Source organism: Danio rerio, chromosome 20 (assembly GCF_049306965.1).
Source record: "Danio rerio strain Tuebingen ecotype United States chromosome 20, GRCz12tu, whole genome shotgun sequence".
Taxonomy (NCBI): domain Eukaryota; kingdom Metazoa; phylum Chordata; class Actinopteri; order Cypriniformes; family Danionidae; genus Danio; species Danio rerio.
Window position 1 is genome coordinate 15,696,409 of NC_133195.1, and position 20,042 is coordinate 15,716,450.

The 20,042-nt window shown below is 35.5% G+C and overlaps 2 protein-coding genes across 3 annotated transcripts; one reads left to right on the forward strand and one right to left on the reverse strand.

Annotated features, from left to right (window-relative positions):
* Window positions 1-1,228: 1,228 nt before the first annotated feature.
* Window positions 1,229-5,311, reverse strand: grcc10 (gene rich cluster, C10 gene). 2 transcript variants are annotated; one of them, XM_073932167.1, is made up of 4 exons: window positions 5,248-5,311; window positions 3,139-3,239; window positions 2,180-2,356; window positions 1,229-2,104 (listed from the first exon to the last, which is right to left on the reverse strand). In XM_073932167.1, the coding sequence occupies exons 2-4, from the start codon at window positions 3,188-3,190 to the stop codon at window positions 1,965-1,967; spliced, it is 369 nt and encodes a 122-aa protein (XP_073788268.1). In that variant the 5' UTR covers window positions 3,191-3,239; window positions 5,248-5,311; the 3' UTR covers window positions 1,229-1,964. The 2 variants fall into 2 exon arrangements, with proteins under 2 accessions (XP_073788268.1, NP_997811.1); NM_212646.2 differs by having other exon boundaries at window positions 1,234-2,104; window positions 3,139-3,227; window positions 5,248-5,301.
* A 2,993-nt stretch (window positions 5,312-8,304) lies between these two features.
* On the forward strand, window positions 8,305-18,323 carry si:dkey-69c1.1. Its single transcript, XM_021468534.3, has 4 exons — window positions 8,305-8,534; window positions 16,209-16,349; window positions 16,485-16,579; window positions 16,723-18,323. Exons 2-4 carry the CDS (start codon window positions 16,295-16,297, stop codon window positions 17,089-17,091), a joined length of 519 nt encoding a protein of 172 aa, XP_021324209.1. The 5' UTR covers window positions 8,305-8,534; window positions 16,209-16,294; the 3' UTR covers window positions 17,092-18,323.
* Window positions 18,324-20,042: the final 1,719 nt, after the last annotated feature.

A 20,042-nucleotide genomic window follows, 5' to 3' on the forward strand; every position in this document is an offset into this window, starting at 1 on the left:
TGCATTAGGGCAGGGGGTCCAAACTCAGTCCTAGAGGGCCTGCATATTTTAGTTCCATCCACAATTAAACACACATGAACTAACTAATCAAGCTCTTTCTAGGTGTAATAGAAACTGTTAATCAAACTAATTTAAGTAACTCTGACAAGGCAAAAATAACAACTGTGTTCACATAGATCCTTATATATATGTGTGACTGGAATTGCAGATAAGTCCAATTTTTAAAAAGAGAGAGATGTGTAACCATGACACAAAATGACCTGGTCAAATCCAATTAAAATTTCATTAAGATTGTAAAGGGGTGCTTTAATCATTTTTTAACCAGTTCAACAACACACAAACACTCTGACACCAGAAGGCTGTGTATGTGCGAGCTGTTGTTAAATCATGTGTCCTCATAAATAACTGTTGCTAAGTCCTCCTTCCAGTAATTGCCTGTGAAGTCTGTCTAATCTGTATCCATTCCTTTTCTTTTCAGCTTAGTCCCTTTATCAATCTAGGGTCACCACAGCGGAAAGAACCAACTTATCCAGCATTCGTTTTACACAGCCCAACGCTGAAAAAAACACCTATACACATTCTTCCCCACATTACAGCCAATTTAGTTAATTCAAGTGTGGTTTACTTTTAAACTAATTTTCGAGAGGATCACGTGCTTATGTAAACACGGCTGGTACCGCATTAGCTCCATATATTCGCACCAATCAGACGAATACTGACACACTTTAAATAACCAGAGCTTTCTACTTTAGTCATTTTCGTCTTAAAGAATCCCCTCTTCCTCTCCTATCCTTCTCTGATAGGGTAGCACAGTGGCCGCACTGTTGCCTCACAACAAGAACGCCGCTGGTTCAGCCCTCTTCGAGCCAGTTGGTGTTTCTTTATTTGCATGTTCTTGCATGAACTCTTCAATTCACCTATACCACATACGTCTTTGGGCTGTGGGGGAAACTGGAGCACCCAGAGGAAACCCACACAAGCTTGGGGAGAACATTCAAACTCTACACAGAAATGCCAACTGACCCAGCCAGGGCTTTAACCAACGACCTTCTTGCTGTGAGGTGATTGTGCTACCCACTGCACCACCGTGACACCTGTCTATCTGTATATTTGATCAAACTCTGGCCTCTATTTGATATCTGATTTTGAAGAAGGTAGAAAAACTTTAGTTCATAGGTTTCAGTTTTCATTAACAAACCATATAATTAATTAATTAGAGGCAATATGATTTCATTATCTTCAAAAATGACTTTATTAGATAAATAGTGTTAACATGACAATGATGTTTTGCAAATATTAAGTAAAATGTCAAAAAATGCAAACACATATGTTTATTATATAGTCAAATGAGACATAATTAATGGAAAACGTACAAAAAGGCATCCAAAAAAGAAATAAGACTTTCATAAGATCTGTCATGCCTCATAAATATTCAACCTCAGCAATGGCAAAGTACATTTCAATACAAAAAAATAAATATGTGAAAAAAGACATGTTTTGAAAACTAAGGGATAATGGGAATGTAAGAGTTCGACACTAGCCTGCTTACTTGGCAACACTTTACAATAAGGCTGCATTACTTAATGCACTTAATACTATAAACAGTGAGTTTATTACAGTATTAATTAATCATTGTTAACATTATTGAGCAAGTGCAATTTAGAATTTTAATGCATTAGTGAATATTTGCACTATATTTAAGAATGTTGTACATGAATAGATTTATGCTAGTAAATAAACACATTAACTAATGCTACGATATTGTGTAAAGTGTGACCATTTACTTTAACATTTTACATTATACTTCTATTTATACAATTTCTTTAGTGATTTGAGCAACTTATACTTCACCGCAGCTCAAATCACCCATTACCGCTGTATTAAAACTGACTAAAACTAGATTTTGGGGGAAAAACACAGTTTAAGGTGAAAACGGATTGCAATTGTATGAGTTTTGTGTATTTCTATGAGGTCGGGATACCGCTGCCGATAGGAGGAGTGGAAAGAGGAGGCAGAAGGAGACTCTTGAGTTTCACGGACATGGCTGCGATCTCTGGGTCCTGGGTTTCATACATCTTTACCAGCCGGGCAAATTTGAGAACACCTGAAAAGGCAGAACGCAGTGGGTAAAAGGACTGCATGTTGCTTGTGTTTGCGTGTTTCATTTAATGAAGCCCACCTTCTCCTTCATTGTTGAAGCCGTACGCTTTGATGACCTCCTGTTGGATCTGAGTGGCCACAGGGAGCACGAGCTGCAACATTTTGCCCATGTCGTTGCAGGCGCTTTCTCGGGCTTCCTCCATGCGGGCTGCATTCTCAGGCACGGAGAAGGCCTGGATAACTTCACTAAGAACAACTGAAACACACACACAATCTAATGTATGGAAGCTCAGTTTTCACCGCATTATAGACAATAGTGACTTTGGAATATCACAACTCTGAGGTTCTCCCTCAAGACGGCGAGTTGACGTCTCGTAATTTGAAGTATAAGTCCAATAATTCTAAGCAATTTTGTTTAATTATCATAGTCAATTCTGAGTGTAAGTCTTACAATTATGAGTTTGTGTTTAATTTTTGCTCGTAATTCTGAGTTTACTCTCACAATTCTGAGTTCAAAATTGACTTAAAGTCTAATAATTCTATGCAATTTTAAGTATACGTCTCGCAATTAAGCATACCTCTCACGATTTTGCGTTTACATCCCGCAATTCAACGTTTATGTCTTGCATTTCAGCATCTATGTCTCTTGATTCACTGTTTACGTCTTGCAATTCAACGTCTGTCTTGCAATTCACGTTTACGTCTAACGATTCAGCGTTTACATCTCACAATTCAACATTTGTCTCGCAATTCAATGTTTACATGTCGCAATTTATCGTTTACGTCTCACAATTCAGCATTTATATCTTACGATTCTGTTTTTGCGATTTTTGCGTTTACACCTTGCAAATCAAAGTTTACCTCTCACAATTCTGCATTTACTTCTCGCAATTCAGCCTTTACATCAAGCAATTCTGCATTTACATCCTTTTGTTTATTTCCTTTCCCACCTTTTGATGTTTTCCCTTGTTATGATGTTGTACGTAAATTGGATTTAATAATTAATAAAATTACAGTAAATCAGTAAAGCAGTCTTACCTCGAGCCTGCTCTACAGTAAGCGTTGGCTGCTGTGCTGGGGCAGAGGCCATGCCGGCTGACTCCACGGTGGAGATTCACAACCCAGATCTGCAATGACAACTTTCAGGAATTACACACTGAAAATTAATGTATGTACACGAAATAATACAAACATATGTAAACAAATCTAAAATGCAGAGAGCCATGGTTATGCTGTTTTTCACAAAATCACAAAGTTGCAGATTTGCAGTTGCTTTGTTCATTTTCAGTTGTAAAACAAGTTGGATTGCCTTAAGTGTGTGTGAAGTTTTTCCACTCTCAACCTTTTCTGGTAAATTAAACAAAACCATGACAATATTGATGATAAATGTGATCATTTAAGCCACTATATTCATGATATGTCACTATATTTAGGGTTTATGTCTCGCAATTCCTCATTTGCATCTCGCAATTCAACGTTTGCGTCTCATAATTCGTTTGTGTCTCACAATTCAACATTTACATCTCGCAATTCAACGTTTAGGTCTCGCAATTCAACATTTACGCCTCGCATTTCAACAATTGCATCTCACAATTCGACATTTACGTCTTACAATTAAATGTTTACATCTCACAATTCAATGCATATTCTTGTAATTTAACGTTTATGTCTCACAATTCACATTTATGTCACACGTCTAACGTCAACGAGCATGGGCTGCTGTGCTAGGGCAGAGGCCATGCTGGCTCACACAACTGAGGAGATTCACAACCCAGATCTGCAATGGCAACTTTCAGAAATGAACTGCTATGACACATTACAAAATAAGTTACATTTACCATAATCTACGAAGAATATCGCTAATCTTTTTAAGCAGCTTCATGCATTTTCTTAAACAAGATGAATATGAATTAATATAAGGCTGACCAAGTGCGGTTAAAAAAAAACAATACCTTGTAATAGAAAAATCTAATATACATATAAAAGCACAAAAACCACTTTATGTACCTGAAATTATACAAACATATACAACCAAATGCAAAGAAGCATGCTTATATTGTTTTTCACAAATTTGCATAAAGCTGCAGAATTGCAGATGTTTTATTCATTTTTTAAATATAAAACATGTTGGAATGCCTTACGTGTGTGTGACAATATTTCTAAACCTTTTCTGGTAAATAAAACCACGATAATATTGATGATAACGTGATCATTTTAGCCACTATATTCATTATATGAAACTTTCACACCGTAACATCTCTAATAAAAAACACATTCATTCATTTTCTTTTTGGCTTAGTCCCTTTAATAATCTGGGATCACCACAGCAGAATGAACCACCAACTTATCCAGCATATATTTTACGCAGCTGATGCCTTTCTAGCTGCAACCCATCAGTGTGAATTTCTGGGAAATAAATAACTCATCAACTAACATTAATTTTACTGTTCCCATTTCATTAAAAATAACTTTTAACATCAACATGAAAACACAGGCAGCTGTGTTCCACTATTATTGGCATCACAAACTACAAATAACATTAACTGTGGTAAAATTGTTTTTATATTCGCACATTCTAACTTTCTCCTTCATAATATAATTTCAGAAAGGATTATTTGCTAATTCTGAATAATGAAATTATATTAGCAATGACTAGCAAAATACAGCATAGTTCACACTCAATCAAATAGTGCTTATATTGTTTTGAAGTTATCCTTGCTTGTGATTCAGACCAAATATACAAAGTACCACGGTAAAACATAAGAGCAAGTTGTCTCTTGAACGAATGTGCGAATATAAAACCAACTTTACCCCAAAATAACATTGTACCCTACCCCTAAAAAATCATATTGTTTTTCATCTGCTTTTGTGGTGATAAATAACATCAGCAACCTAATGGAACTGGTTTAAATGATAAATAATACATTAAATCTACGGAATAAACAACTGCATAGATTACTTTCAATTACATTATACTTATAATTATATAGAAAAGTATATGATGTTGTGCTATGAAAAATGAGAGCTGGGCTTATCCATTCGTCAGCAATGAATGATAGTCGAAACGACCGCATGAGCAAATTTCCAGAGCTTCATATATTAGGATATGAATATTTTGCACCGAAAAAATATTTTAAATATACTTACGTCGGTGATGCCAGTGCCCGATCGCAGCCGCTCCTGTGACACGGACCCGTGCACACTTCCGGTTGGTACAATCATAAAAGTGTCCGCGGGAAACCCATAACAGACGCCTCTCTGGCCGCTCTGGTCTTTAAAATGCTTAATTTAGCAGTTACATTTTTTCGGCAATAATTCTGTCTAAATGTATTGCGAGTAGATTTTAGAGTCTAAATCTAACGTTATTTATCACTTTTTTGAGTCATCTATTAGTAATGTAGGCTAATATTGTTCACAAAAGACTGTAAATCTTCCACCTTTTTGTGCAAAATGACATAACCTGCTACAAGATGAGATCCTTCTCTTTAAAGAAGAAGTTTTTTCCAAATTAATAAAATATATGCTTTTTAGCTTTATTCTCATATATTTATTAAATTCTATTCAACAAACATTTAGTTTACTCATTCATTCATTTTCTTTTTGACTTAGTCCCTTTATTAAATAAGGGTCGTCACAGCAGAATGAACCTCCAGCCCTTCCAGTTGCAACACAACACTAAAGAAAACACCTCCTGGATTCACACACATACACAACGGCCAATTTAGCCTATTCAATTCACATGCGGTATGTGTTTGGACTGTGGGGGAAACTGGGGCACCTGGAGGAAACCCATGCCAACACGGGGAGAACATGCAAACTCCACACAGAAATATGCCAGCTGACCCAGCCGGGGCTCGAACCAGTGACTCTTGCTGTGAGGTAATTGTAATACCCACTGCACCACCATGACGCCTAGTCTGATTGTGACAAATTATATTTTGCAACAATAACTTTTAATGCTCATAGTCACTTTCTGGCATTGAAAATTGTACTCCACCTAATAGCTTCAAAACACTTCAAATTTCCAGTATTTAATTATGCTTTAGAATTGCCTTTGCCTTTCTTTAAAAGAAATGTGTTTGTGTGTGTGTGTGTGTGTGTGTGTGTGTGTGTGTGTGTGTGTGTGTGTGTGTGTGTGTGTGTGTGTGTGTGTGTGTGTGTGTGTGTGTGTGTGTGCGTGTGTATGTGTGACAAACTTTACTATCTAGTTATTCTTGCTATTACTTAAACATCTTTCACTTGCAATAAGATTTTATATTAAGTTTACAGTTTTTTTTACAATGGCTATGCCAGTTTTTATGCAAGTTTCCTAAACTCTTAACGCAGCAACACAAAAAACACACAATTGGCTAAACAGTTAATTTCATCCTCAAAATTACACACTGAAAACTAAACCTCTAAACTACTTTTTAAAATACAATAATAAACTAACACAATACACAATGTCTAACAAAACACTGCAATCATGTTTCAAAATGAAATTATTGTTCAAAACACTAACACATGTTCTCTTCCAACAGAAATATTTAGTCAATCAGAACACACTGAAAATAAAAACACTATCATCAGCAAAAATTACAGAAACTGCATAAGTTTGTGTTAGCTCTGCCCTTTTATTTGAAGCCTCTCTACAGTTTTGTTTTGTTGGGTTTAGTACATGCATGCATTTTCTTTCTTTTACTGCCAAAATCAATACAAAAATAAAGAAAAGAAATTGCATTATAAAATTTACAGTTTATGTAAAAAATAAATACAGACACAGAATTGCTGCAGTACAGACTTTTTTTGCAAAATTATATCACTGCAAGATATAAAAAAATAAAAAACACCACAATTATAATAAAAAACAAAACAAAGTATTTTGCCCAGTCTTCTGCATTTCACCACATGTTCTCATCCACATTACACCTGATAGCTTCTGTGGCCCGGCACAGTAACTGTGACCCTTTGGCCTATTATGTTTCTCCCACGGCGACATCCCAGGCCTCGTCAATATACATAAATCTATGTAGTACTTGATTGGCCTCCAACTTCATGACTCTCTGAAAGTAATTAGACACAGTGTGTAAATGCTGCACTCTATATCTACTGTATGTACAGTACTAATGAACTCCAGGTTTATAAAGTAGTTTACTGCAAAACACACTGTGTATAGTACTGTAATGACTGTATTGCATAACCTTACCTGAACATGGTGACGAAGTTCTTTGATGTGCTCAATGTTTCTTTCAAAAGCCTCAAGAGTCCTCTTTTAGAACATATGATCATGTAATCGGGAAAACCTAGTGTGGTTTCTAATTGGGAATCAGCTGATATATATATATATATATATATATATATATATATATATATATATATATATATATATATATATATATATATATATATATATATATATATATATATATATATATATATATATATATATATATATATCAGCTGAAATTCACAATTCACTTTGACTTTAGCCTATATAAGTTCTGTTTAGGACATGGTGTTATCTGTTCTGACATACTGTGTTAAAGCATTTGTAAATTTGACTGTAAAATTACACTGTTTTGGTCTTGGTTGAGCTTGTGTGTAAAAGAATTTGAAACATTTTTTAATATGTGTTAACTGGATGCATTTTGCGTCAAAGCAACAAGAAATGTTTTAATTGTATAGTCCACGAAGACGAATGTTGTGCTAACTGTGTTAAGGGTTTAGAAAACTTGTTAAATGTATTGAAAAAAGTGCCATAGCCATTGTAAAAAACTGTAATATTATGGTTCCTTTTATGCATAGTTATTAAAACTACTATGTTTTAAAATGTTTTTTAAAAATATTATTTCCGTTAAACAACACTTGAGAAAGACACTTGAAGCATTGATGACAGTGCGTACTATTTTACTAAAGTGCAGTTTGAAGGCTTAGCTAAGTAATTAGGTCAAGTTATATTTACAGTTTTTTACAATGGCTATGACAGTTATTTTAATACATTTAACAAGTTTGCTAAACTCTTAACGCAGCAACACACCTAAAACACACAATTGGCGAAACAGTTAATTTCATTCTCAAAATCAAACATTGTAAACTAAACTTCTAAACTTCTTTTCAAAATACAATAATAAACGAACACACTACACCATGTTTACCAAAACACTGTAAACATGCTTCAAAAGGAAATATTCGTTCAAAACACTAACACATGTTCTCTTCCAACAGAAACATTCAGTCAACCAGAACACACTTACAATAAATCACTGAACAAACTGTGTCTATATGGCGAAAAACGAACTGAATATGGAGATCACGAGTACAACTGTCATGGAGAAGCCAAAAAAAATACCGGCTCTTAAAACTGCCCTCTTTCCTAAAACCTTCCAAGAAAAACAAGATCCTCTGAAGGGAGAAAGAGACGCAGTTCAAGCAAACGCTTAACATTGGCAACGATGGTAAGTCATATTTATATTGTGAAATGAGCAGGAGTTTCCTTGATTTACGAGTCAAGATTACTGAGTGCCCTTTCTGTCCATTTCCTACTGACATGGCCCAAAACATTTGTAATTATTTTGGATGAATAAGGCCTATATGGCATAGTATCTAAACAAACATATTATTTCACTTAACATTTCACTTAACATTTTAAAAGTCATTTATATACACTGTTAACCCTTACTGTAGATTATGCAGTAAATAACTGTAAAATAGCCAGTGTTTAGCTGTAATGAAAAAAAACAGTATTTTACTGTAAAAGGAGCAGGATTTGTATGAAATTCTGTAGTGCAAAGAATAAATTACAGTAATTTACTCTATGTACCATTACAGATATTTACTGTGATAATAAATGGTAAATTACTGTTCAACCATTACTGCCCCATCTACTCTGATGCTTTATGTTGCTATTTTATATTTATTTTATCTCTGTGTTTTCTTTGGTTCCTTTTATGTTCTTAACATTGAGTATCAGGAGTCAACCAATACCACAGAGCTTATTAAAAGGTAAGTGTAAGATATGGACGAAATGCATTTAAAGGCAAAAATATTCACACAGAGCAAAGAAATTGTCACAATAATTTTTATAACTTTGTTTACTTTTTCTATAATTAATTTTATTTAATTGCCTAGTTTGACCTATAGTTAAGATTTTAAATTGCACTTTCAACTGAATATTAGTATTTTGCTAAATAACTAGTAAAAATGTGTTATTTAAAAAAAAAAAAATATATATATATATATATATATATCTTAAACAACACGCACATACATTTTTGCAGAGACTCAATGAATTTGTCTGGAAAACTGGCAAGTAAAAGTGCCATTAACAGTATTAAGGCTTTCCTAAATAAATGTATAAATCATGATATTTGTTGTGTTTTTTATTATTACTACAGATTTGGAACGACATGAGAATCAGATTATTTATTTATTTATTTCTATGGATGAAGTTTATATTATAGTATATTTTTATTGTTTTTATTAAACGATATGTGCATAACTGTGATAAATGTAGGCAGTTGCTTTGAAAATATGCTATGTACCAGGGGTGTCAAACTCCTGGAAGGCCACAGCCTAGTAGAATTTAGTTCCAGCCCTGCTTCAACACACTATCTTTAGATTTAGTTTGATCAGGTGTGTTTAATTAGTATAACTGCACTGTTACTCTGTAGATTGTGCAGTAAATAACTGTAAAAAACAATGATTTAGGCATCACCACACACTCCCACAGGCTGTCCGTCTTATTCTAAACACAAAGGTCTTAGAAAAAGTTTTCAGAAAATGCCGGCCCTTTAAGAGAGCCAGGTGTTTGATTTGTTTACTGCTGAGTGTGCTCTATTCTCTGTCCATCAATTCAGATGTAGAGTCTGATATGTTTTAGGCTTTAAATAAGAATCTAAAATGAGTAAGTAAAATGTGTTCAAATGTTTTTAAGGGGTTTATAAAATAAGGCTGTGTTTTAAGTTATATTGTTGTTATCTTGAACTGTGTACTTGAAAGCTAGCTAGTTAGCCTCTCCTCATATAACTTCTTACATTACTTTTGTTTAAGTATATGTATTTATTGGATATTGCATACTGCCATAATGTACAGAAGCTAACAGTTGTATGTATCTTTCTGGCAACTAAGCCAAAATTAAATTTCATCATCTCAGTAAGGTAACATGCACATCATCACAGGGAATCACAAAAACATGATACACAGCCATCCACACACAAAAGCTCCCCTGTCCGGTCCCAGGTTGTGAGTTTGTTACTAAGTATTTTTCAGAGCTGTGTTTCCACCTATGAATTTATATTACAAACAATAAAAAAGTTTGTTGTCATGAGATAATTATAACAATAAAAGATTGGATCCTTTGGTTTTTCGGTGTTGCCAACTTTATTTTTATAAACTTTTTGAGATTTGACAGAGCTTTTAATTATTTAAAACTTTAAAATTTAAAATAATTATTTTGTGTTTTTTGCTGTTCAGTTTTTTTTTTTTTTTTTTTTGCATGGTCAGCATTGAGGAGAGAGTAACACATTTCACTGCAGCACTTTGTGTGTGTGTTTATTGGATATATGATTGTGATAAATGTTAGCAGTTGCTTTAAAAGTATGCTATATACCAGGGGTGCTTAATCCTGTTCCTGGAGATCTACCTTCCTGCAGATTTCAGTTGCTATCCATATCAAACACACCTAAACCAATTAATTAGGACCTGAACACCACGTGATAATTACAGGCAGGTGTGTTTGATATGGGTAGCAACTGAAATCTGCAGGAACGTAGATCTCCAGGAACAGGATTGAGCACCCCTGCTATATACCATGGGGGTCAAACTCCAAGTTACTGGAGAACTGCAGGGCAGCAGAGTTTAGTTCCCACCCTGCTTCAACATTACCTGTAGATTTCTAACGAGCCTTAATTAGTTTTATCAGGTGTGTTTAATTAGAGTTACAGCTTAAAGTCCTGGTCACACTGCACTTTTCTCCCTAAAGTTGTTTTTTTTTTTTTTGTCCCTTTCCCTCCCTCCTCGTTTCTTTCTGTTGCCCTTTCTAATATTCAGACCCATCATCGGAGTAAGATTCTGTACAGTAGGTGGCGATAATGCTTTTTAATGAGTTAGTCGCCATAAAACAGAAAGAAGAAGAAGAAGAAGAAGAAGAACTTTTCTCCCTATAGACTTCCATTCATACGCATGTGAATGCTGCAGACCTGGAATGATAGCTCATGCGACAAATTTTACAGTTTGCAGCATTGGAAAGTTCAAGCTTGGAGAACTCTGAACTGCGAAATCACATCATGTGATTGCTTGAGACTAATTAAAGATCAAACCATGACCTGTCTGAACAAAAATTATGGACCAGTTGCTTGCTTTTTCAATCTCTAAATATTTTGTTTAATCCCACTCCTTTTCGCAGAGCCATATGACAGAATTTTGCATGCTTAAACGTATGACTGCAGCCTTGCTGTGCAGACCTGTGGCTCTCAGTAATATGTAAGATGATATTTATATCTGCTGATTTCTTAATTTTGTTATACATTTTCTGTTTTATATTTGTTTGCTGCCAAAACAATAAAATAAATTTGTCAGAATTTACAACTTAATTAATTTAAAGAATTAATAACAGGTAAGAATACTAATTAATTTTAGTAACACCTTGACATACTATTGTGTATGCAGTATAATGCTGTGAGTTGTAACACTACAGTACAGTAATTAACTGTACACAGTTTCCAGTTAGTTACCACTACTGCTCTATTACAGTAATTAACTGGCAACACTGTTGCCAGCTACTCACTGCAATGGTTCGGTTACAGTAAACAACTGGCAACACTGTTGCCAGCCACTCACTGTAATGGTTCAGTTTCAGTAATTAACTGGCAACACTGTTGCCAGTTACTTACTGTAACCAAACTTTTACAGTGAGTAGCTGGCAACAGTGTTGCCAGTGTTCTACTGTAAAAAAGCCTGGTAAGGTCTAACAGTGTATATATAAAAAGAACAACATTTCAAAGTAATATTTTAATTCAAAATTATTTGTTCCTTGTACTTTTGCTAAAACAGTGATGGATAGGCTATAGAAACATATTTCACTTGCTAGAAGAATTTGGTCCCACTTTATATTAAGTGGCCTTAACTAATATGTACTTACATAGGTATTAATACACTGTTAGACCTTACCGGGGTTTTTTTACAGTAGAATACTGGAAACACTGTTGCCAGCCACTCACTGTAAAAGTTCGGTTACAGTAAGTAACTGGCAACAGATTTGCCAGTTAATTACTGTAACTGATCCATTACAGTGAGTGGCTGGCAACAGTGTTGCCAGTTATTTACTGTAACTGAACCATTACAGTGAGTGGCTGGCAACAGTGTTGCCAGTTATTTACTGTAACCGAACCATTACAGTGAGTAGCTGGCAACAGTGTTGCCAGTTAATTACTGTAATAGAGCAGCAGTGGTAACTAACTGGAAACTGTGTACAGTTAATTACTGTATTGTAGTGTTACAAATCACAGCATTATACTGCATACACATTAATAGTATATCATATATAGTTATTGTAGTGTTACTAAAATTAATCAGTATTCTTAGCTGTTATTTAAAAATAGAAGGCATAACATTTCAGACAAATTTATTTTATTTTGTTTTGGCACCAAACAAATAAAGAACAGAAAAAGTATAACAAAATTAAGAAATCAGCAGATATAAATATTGTCTTGCATATTACAGGTCTGCACAGTAAGGCTGCGGTCACATTAACCTTTGAGCATGCAAAATTCTGTCATACTGCACTGCGAAGTGGAATTAAACAAAGCGAGTAGTGATATTAAACTAAATAATTAGAGATTGAAAAAGCAAGCCAGAGAGGTCATGTTTTGTTCTTTGATTGGTATCAAGCAATCACATGATGTGATTTTGCATGTCAGCGTTCTCCAAGCTTGAACTTTCCAATGCTGCGAATTATGAAATTTGTTGCATGAGTTATTATTCCAGGTCAGCAGTACTCACATGCATATGAATGGAAGTCTATAGGGAGAAAAGTGCAGTGTGACCGGGACTTTAAGCTGTAACTCTAATTAAACACACCTGATCAAACTAATTATGGCTTGTTAGAAATCTACAGGTAATGTTGAAGCAGGGTGGGTACTAAACTCTGCTGCGCTGCAGTTCTCCATGAACTTGGAGTTTGACCCCCATGGTATATAGCAAGGGTGCTCAATCCTGTTCCTGGATATCTACCATCCTGCAGATTTCAGTTGCTACCCATATCAAACACACCTGCCCGTAATTATCAAGTGGTGTTCAGGTCCTAATTAATTGGTTTAGGTGTGTTTGATATGGATAGCAACTGAAATCTGCAGGAGGGTAGATCAGCAAATGAACAGCAAAAAACAACATAATTATTTTAAATTTTAAAGTTTAAAATAATTAAAAACTGTGTCAAATCTCAATAAAAAGTTTTAAATAATTATAAAAAATAAAAATAAAGTTGGCAACACTGAAAAACCAAAGGATCCAATCTTTTATTGTTATAATTATCTCATGACAACAAACTTTATTATTGTTTCTAATATAAATTCATAGGTGGAAACACAGCTCGGAAAAATACTTGGCAACAAACTCACATCCTGGGACCGGACAGTGGAGCTTTTGTGTGTGGATTCCCTGTGATTCCCTGTGATGATGTGCACATGTTACCTTACTGAGATGATGGAATTTAATTTTGGCTTAGTTGCCAGAAAGATACATACAACTGTTAGCATCTGTACATTATGGCAGTATGCAATATCCAATAAATGCATATACTTAAACAAAAGTAATGTAAGAAGTTATATGAGGAGAGGCTAACTAGCTAACAATTCAAGTACACAGTTCAAGATGTATTTATTTATTACTTATTTTAGAAACCCTCAAAAACATTTGAACACATTTTACTTACTCATTGTAGATTCTTATTTAAAGCCTAAAACATATCAGACTCTACATCTGAATTGATGGACAGAGAATAGAGCACACTCAGCAGTAAACAAATCAAACACCTGACTCCCTTAAAGGGCCAGCATTTTCTGAAAACTCTTTCTAACACCTTTCTGTTTAGAATAAGACAGACAGCCTGTGGGAGTGTTTTTACAGTTATTTACTGCACAATCTACAGAGTAACAGTGCAGTTATACTAATTAAACACACCTGATCAAACTAAATCTAAAGGTAGTGTGTTGAAGCAGGGCTGGAACTAAATTCTGCTGGGCTGCGGCCCTCGAGGAGTTTGACACCCCTGGTACAAAGCATATTTTCAAAGGAATTGCCTAGATTTATCACAATCATGCACATATCATTGAATAAAAAAAATAAAAATATAAAAACTTCATCCAAAGCAAAAAAAAAATTTAATAAATAAATAAATTATCTAATCCTCATGTTGTTCCAAACCTGTAGTAATAATAATAATAAAAATATAAATATAAAAAAAACAAATAACCTGATTAATACATTTATTTAGGAAAGTCTTTATACTTTACTGTTAATGCCACTTTTACCTACTTCATTTGAAGTTTTCCAAACAAATTCATTGAGTCTCTGCAAAAATGTATGTACGTGCTGTTTAAGATATTTTTTAAATAACACATTTTTACTAGTTATTTAGCAAAATACTAATATTCAGCTTAAAGTGCCATTTAAAAGCTTAACTATAGGCTAAACTAGGCAAATTAGATTAATTATAGAAAAGTAAACAAAGTTAAAAAATGATTGTTATAATTTGGTTGCTCTGTGTGAATATTTTTGCCTTTAAATGCATCTCGTCGATATCTTTACCTTTTAATTATCTGTGACATTGACATTGGTTGACTCCTAATACTCAATGTTAAAAACATAAAAGGAACCAAAGAAAACACAGAGATTTATCAATGCTTATCAATGCATTGTTTCACTTTCTCCTCAATACTGACCATACACATACCAAAACCGAACAGTATATATATATATATATATATATATATATATATATATATATAGCAACATAAAGCATCAGAGTACATGGGGTAATAATGGTTGAGCAGTAATTTACCATTTATTATCACAGTAAATATCTGTAATGGGTACATAAAGCAAATTACTGTAATTTATTCTTTACACTACAAAATTTCATACAAATCCTGCTCCTTTTACAGTAAAATACTGTTTCCTTTTATTACACCAAAACACTGGCTATTTTACAGTTATTTACTGCATAATCTACAGTAAGGGTTAACAATGTATTTTAGGTAAAACAATTCTGTATATTATTGTGGCAGCCCATTTTCAGCTTTTCTGATACATCTTTAGGGCTCTATCTGACAAGATGTGTTTGGCACGATTTGTTGCTATTTTTAAGCCACCACAACCCTAATTTTCACGTTTTGCACCACATTGTTTAAATCGTAGATCCATTTGCACCACTTTGGACTCATGAGTGTTCCAGTCCAGAATGAGGTGTGTTAAGACTCATTGTTGGCGCGTTGCTATTTTGAGGAACAAAAATAAACTGTGCAATTGAGCGCGTTAGTTGTGCACCTTAAACGCTGACTCTTAAAGGGAATGTGAGATGATTCTGAATGCACGGTATGCTCAAAACACACCCAGAACTTATTGAGAGAAAACCGCACAACTGCCTAGATCAGGGGTCACCAATCTCGGTCCTGAAGGGCCTGTGTCCCTGCAGGGTTTATATCCAACTTGTCTCAACACACATACCTGGATTTTTCAAGTATATCTAGCAAGACCTTGAACAGCTTGTTCAGGTGTGTTTGATAAGGGTTGGAACTAAAATCTGCAGGACACCGGCCCTCCAGGAACAAGTTTGGTGACCCCTGGCCTAGATCGTTAAAATAAAGCCCTTAGTCTCCAATTTCTTAAAATAACACTTATTATCACACAAATCCAGTAAAAATGATCATTAATGTAACCACAGTTTTATTACAAATACCATGGTTAAACTATGGTAAATGTAGCAAAACCATGGTGAATTTGTGGTAATAAAGGCTTATCTACAATAGCCATGTGCTTTTTTTTCTTTTGGTTTAATCTGTTGTAAAACTATGGTAAATGTTCATAAGCAATTATCTAAAAATTGTTTAAACTACAATCATTTCTATTAATAGATTACGTGGGGGAGGATGAGGGAACGACGCAGAGGAAAAAGAGTAAAGTGGCCAATTTCCTCAAAGCTGCCAGAAAACTCTTTAGGATGTCCTGCTTTGGCCAGACTGAGAAGCAGTTCTCTGTCTCTGCAGACTCTGATAGTAAATAATCATATTTATTGCTAGATAAATATTTACCTGAATACTAAGTGTTTTTAATTCCCCTTCCCCATGGTTAACAAGGCCTTGAGAATGACTGTGTAAACTGTGTAACTGCAATCATTTCTCTATTGACAGATGACATTCTGTGCCCATCTGAGTCTGACCAGAGTCTGGAGGTTCCTCTTGTCATCATTCATAATGAAGCGAGTTGTGTGAATGACAAAATAAAGGTGAGGACATAAAGATGACCAATTATTTTAATACATGTTCTCCTGATGCTTTTACCAATATATCAAGAGTCTGTTTTAGGATCAGTGAGAGAAATTATATTTGCTTATATGTGAACCGACTTAAGTTTGGTTTTGTTCTGCAGGTGGATGAGAAAGATGACATGAATACACAGAACACAGAGCATGTCAACAAAGAGGAGGAAGTGGAGGAGATGAGGATAAATGATGAGAAGGACAAGGAGGAAAAGATTAAGAACAGGAGAAGGAGAAAGAGAAATAGCCAGATGAAGGAGGAGGAGGAAAAGAAACAGGAGGAGGTGGTGAAAGAAGAGATGAAGATAAAAGAGGAGAGTTTAAAAGAAAATGAAGAGGAGGAAGAGGTGGATAAGAATGATAAAGAGATGAAGATGAAAGAAAATGAGGAGGAGGAAAAGGAAAATATGAAAATGAGAATGAGGAGGACGAGAAAAATAAATAGCAGAATAAAAGAGGAGAAGAAGGAGGAGAAGTAGATGAAAATAAAGGAGGAGAGGATGAAAAAAAATGAAGAGAAAGAGATGAATAAGAATGAAGAGGAGATGGAGGAAGAAGAAACCGAAGGGGAGGAAGAAAAGCCAAAGGAGGGGAAGAGAAAAATAAGCAAGAAAAGAGACAGCAGGAGAAGCAGAACGATGATGAGGAGAAGAAGCAAAAGGAGAAGGATGAGGAGAGTGTGAATGTGAAGGAGACAAAGATGCAATAAAAAACGTTTAAAAAAAACTTTCTGGCCTAAAATATTATTGTGTTAAAAACAGTGCCAAGCCAAAAATTGCATTCACAACACTATCATTTTAGCTAACAAAAACTAATGTGCAAAAAAGAAATTTGTTTTATGCAAAAGGAGTAAGCACAACACAAAGTTTTATGTAAATAAACGTGCAAAATACTTGCACAATACTAACTTGTATGTTGAAAGGTAAGTGCAAAAATTGTGTTGCGAAAAAACGAATTATTCATTTATTAATCCCGCCAAAAGGCAAGGATACCACAGTGTCATCAGATCTCCAATGGGCCCGGGGCAAGGTACTGGTACTAGGACACAGCTAGCCAAACCAAGCACCACCAGCTCTTACAGAGATGTACTGCACCTTGTTTGTGGGTAACACGGTGCTTAAATTACTCTTAGATGTCCTGATTTCTCCCATAATGGGATTTTTCTTTAGTTTTGTCCCACAAAGTTTTCACCCCTATAACTCAAAAATAGTATGGTTATCTTGTTTTGAACACCCTTTTTTCTTTGGTATTTATTTGCAGAAATGTGTGGGATAAAATATGATTTTGTGTGTAAACTGTTAAATAGTACACATTCCTTGGTGATAAACCAAATTTGAGTCAATTTGCATATAGTTGATACTTTTTTTCTTTTAAAGAGGAACGTCTGAACACCTTATAATGTTATGGCTAGAGATATTTCTCATTTCCACCTGTAATTTGGCAAATTTTGGAAACTTTGTTTGCCAAAAAGTTAGTGTGCAAAGAGATTGTGCAAAGAGTAATGTGAGGTGAAAAGCTGCAAACACCAACTTTGCTTGAGACACACACACACATACACACAAAGTTTGTGTTGTGTAAAGAGAAAATTACAAAAAGCTCCACAACACTTACTTAGTTTCAGCCAAAAAGTTGTTGTGCAGTTTTGTACATGCATGAAAAGGTAAGTGTTGTGCAAAGACATGTTCAAAAACTGCACAGCACTAACTTTGTTTGGGCCAAAAAAAAAATAAAAAAAGTTTTGTGCAAAGAGAAATGTGACAAAAACCAAAAAGACTTCGCCCTTCACTATCTCAACATAGTACTGAAGTGCTTGTTCATGCTTTGGTTACATCATGGATTGATTACTGTAATTCTCTCCTATCTGGCATTCCTGATCAACAACTTCATAGACTACAGTTAATTCAGAATTCAGCAGCTAGGATAGTTACCTGCTCATGTACTTCTGATCACATAACTCCAATTTTCTTTCACCTTCACTGTCTCCCTGTTCACTGTCATATACAAAATCCTCCTCTTAACAAGCTCTTCATAACTATCTATCTGATCTTCTTCATTTGTACACTACTTCGTGCTCACTGAGATCATCTTCTACTGAACTGTTATCTGTCCCAACCTTTAAAGGGCATATAGTTTATCCCATTTTTTAAGATTTAATATTATATTATGGTTCTTTTTATGGTTCTTTTCTCAAAAGTGTTATTTTTGGCGGGTGTGTACACAGCTTGCTGTTTTAGTGGAGTGTTGCTTCACATGAAAATTAGTTTCGACTTCCCGCCCAACGTAACAAGGGGGCAGAGCCAAGATGCCAACATGTACGACTCGGACACAGACCAAGCAGAGAGTACACAATCATTTGTGTCTTTGTATAGTTTTACAGCCAAGTGTGTGCTAGTTTAAAGTGCCTAGCTTTTACACAGAGACTAATAACCACGCACACTGAATTAACTTTGACTGAGGCACCAGATGCGCCGCTCAGAGCCACGACATGGCACACCAGACACGGACATTCACATGTTATTTAAAATTAAAGCATTCAGATGGCGCTCTGTGGCCTGACAGACATATGAAGTGTCCCTAATCGTGGCTGGGCGCCGCAGAAAGCCACCGACTTGAAGAGCCGGTGTGTGTACCCTGATAGAAACCTATGTTTAGAATTCTAAAATGCATGGCATGATGCTGCATGTCGCAGAGGGCGACCTGCAGGCAAGTTCATTATTTTATTTCCAATGGAGGGACACTCAGGTGAGGTAACGTGCTCGCACTTTCCAGCTGCACAAGTTAAGATCACAGGGAGCTTCTGTGACCGCAAGTAATGCAAACGGCTGAAGTTTAAGGAAGACGCCATGAAAAGTACACGTTTGCAAACCTACCTACAAACAAACTTAGTTAAAAACAATAATTCCGATTAGATCGATCATGTGATGAATGTTGATCTTGTGTTGAGCCCAGTGGGCCTTACATCTAAAAATAGAGCAAGGGTATTCCTTTGGTGATATCGCTTTGACTAACATGCTGAAAATGGCGGACGTGAAACAGCAAACGTCAACTCCTACGTCAAGTTGCAGTCAGCAAGCTGAACTGCCGCTCTAGGCAAAGGACGGTCTGCCGCCCTAGACGCAGATATAACTGAGATATAACTGAGGGCGCGAGAGGTGAGGGTAGTGTCGGGGATGCCACCCTCTCTATTTTGCCGCCCTAGATGTGGCAAAGGCGGCGGGTGGTGAGGGTAGTGTCACGGACGGCGCCCCAGACATGGATATAACTGAGATATAACTGAGGGTGCGAGAGGTGAGGGTAGTGTCGGGATTGCCGCCCTCTCTATTCTGCCGCCTAGGTTGCCTCTATGGACGTGCCGGCCCTGGTTGCAGTCACTCTGAAAATTGCTCCAATTGGTCCACTGTTTTTATGTTGTTAAATAAAAAAAAGGACT

Excerpts from the sequence above, each read along its gene's own strand:
- grcc10 (XM_073932167.1), bottom strand. The coding sequence starts at position 3,190 with ATGGCCTCTGCCCCAGCACAGCAGCCAACGCTTACTGTAGAGCAGGCT. Across the intron at positions 2,357-3,138 it reads TACTGTAGAGCAGGCTCGAG|TTGTTCTTAGTGAAGTTATC; the intron begins GTAAGACTGCTT and ends TGTGTGTTTCAG. Across the intron at positions 2,105-2,179 it reads CTTCAACAATGAAGGAGAAG|GTGTTCTCAAATTTGCCCGG; the intron begins GTGGGCTTCATT and ends CTGCCTTTTCAG.
- si:dkey-69c1.1 (XM_021468534.3), top strand. The coding sequence starts at position 16,295 with ATGTCCTGCTTTGGCCAGACTGAGAAGCAGTTCTCTGTCTCTGCAGAC. Across the intron at positions 16,350-16,484 it reads TGTCTCTGCAGACTCTGATA|ATGACATTCTGTGCCCATCT; the intron begins GTAAATAATCAT and ends CTCTATTGACAG. Across the intron at positions 16,580-16,722 it reads GTGTGAATGACAAAATAAAG|GTGGATGAGAAAGATGACAT; the intron begins GTGAGGACATAA and ends TTTGTTCTGCAG.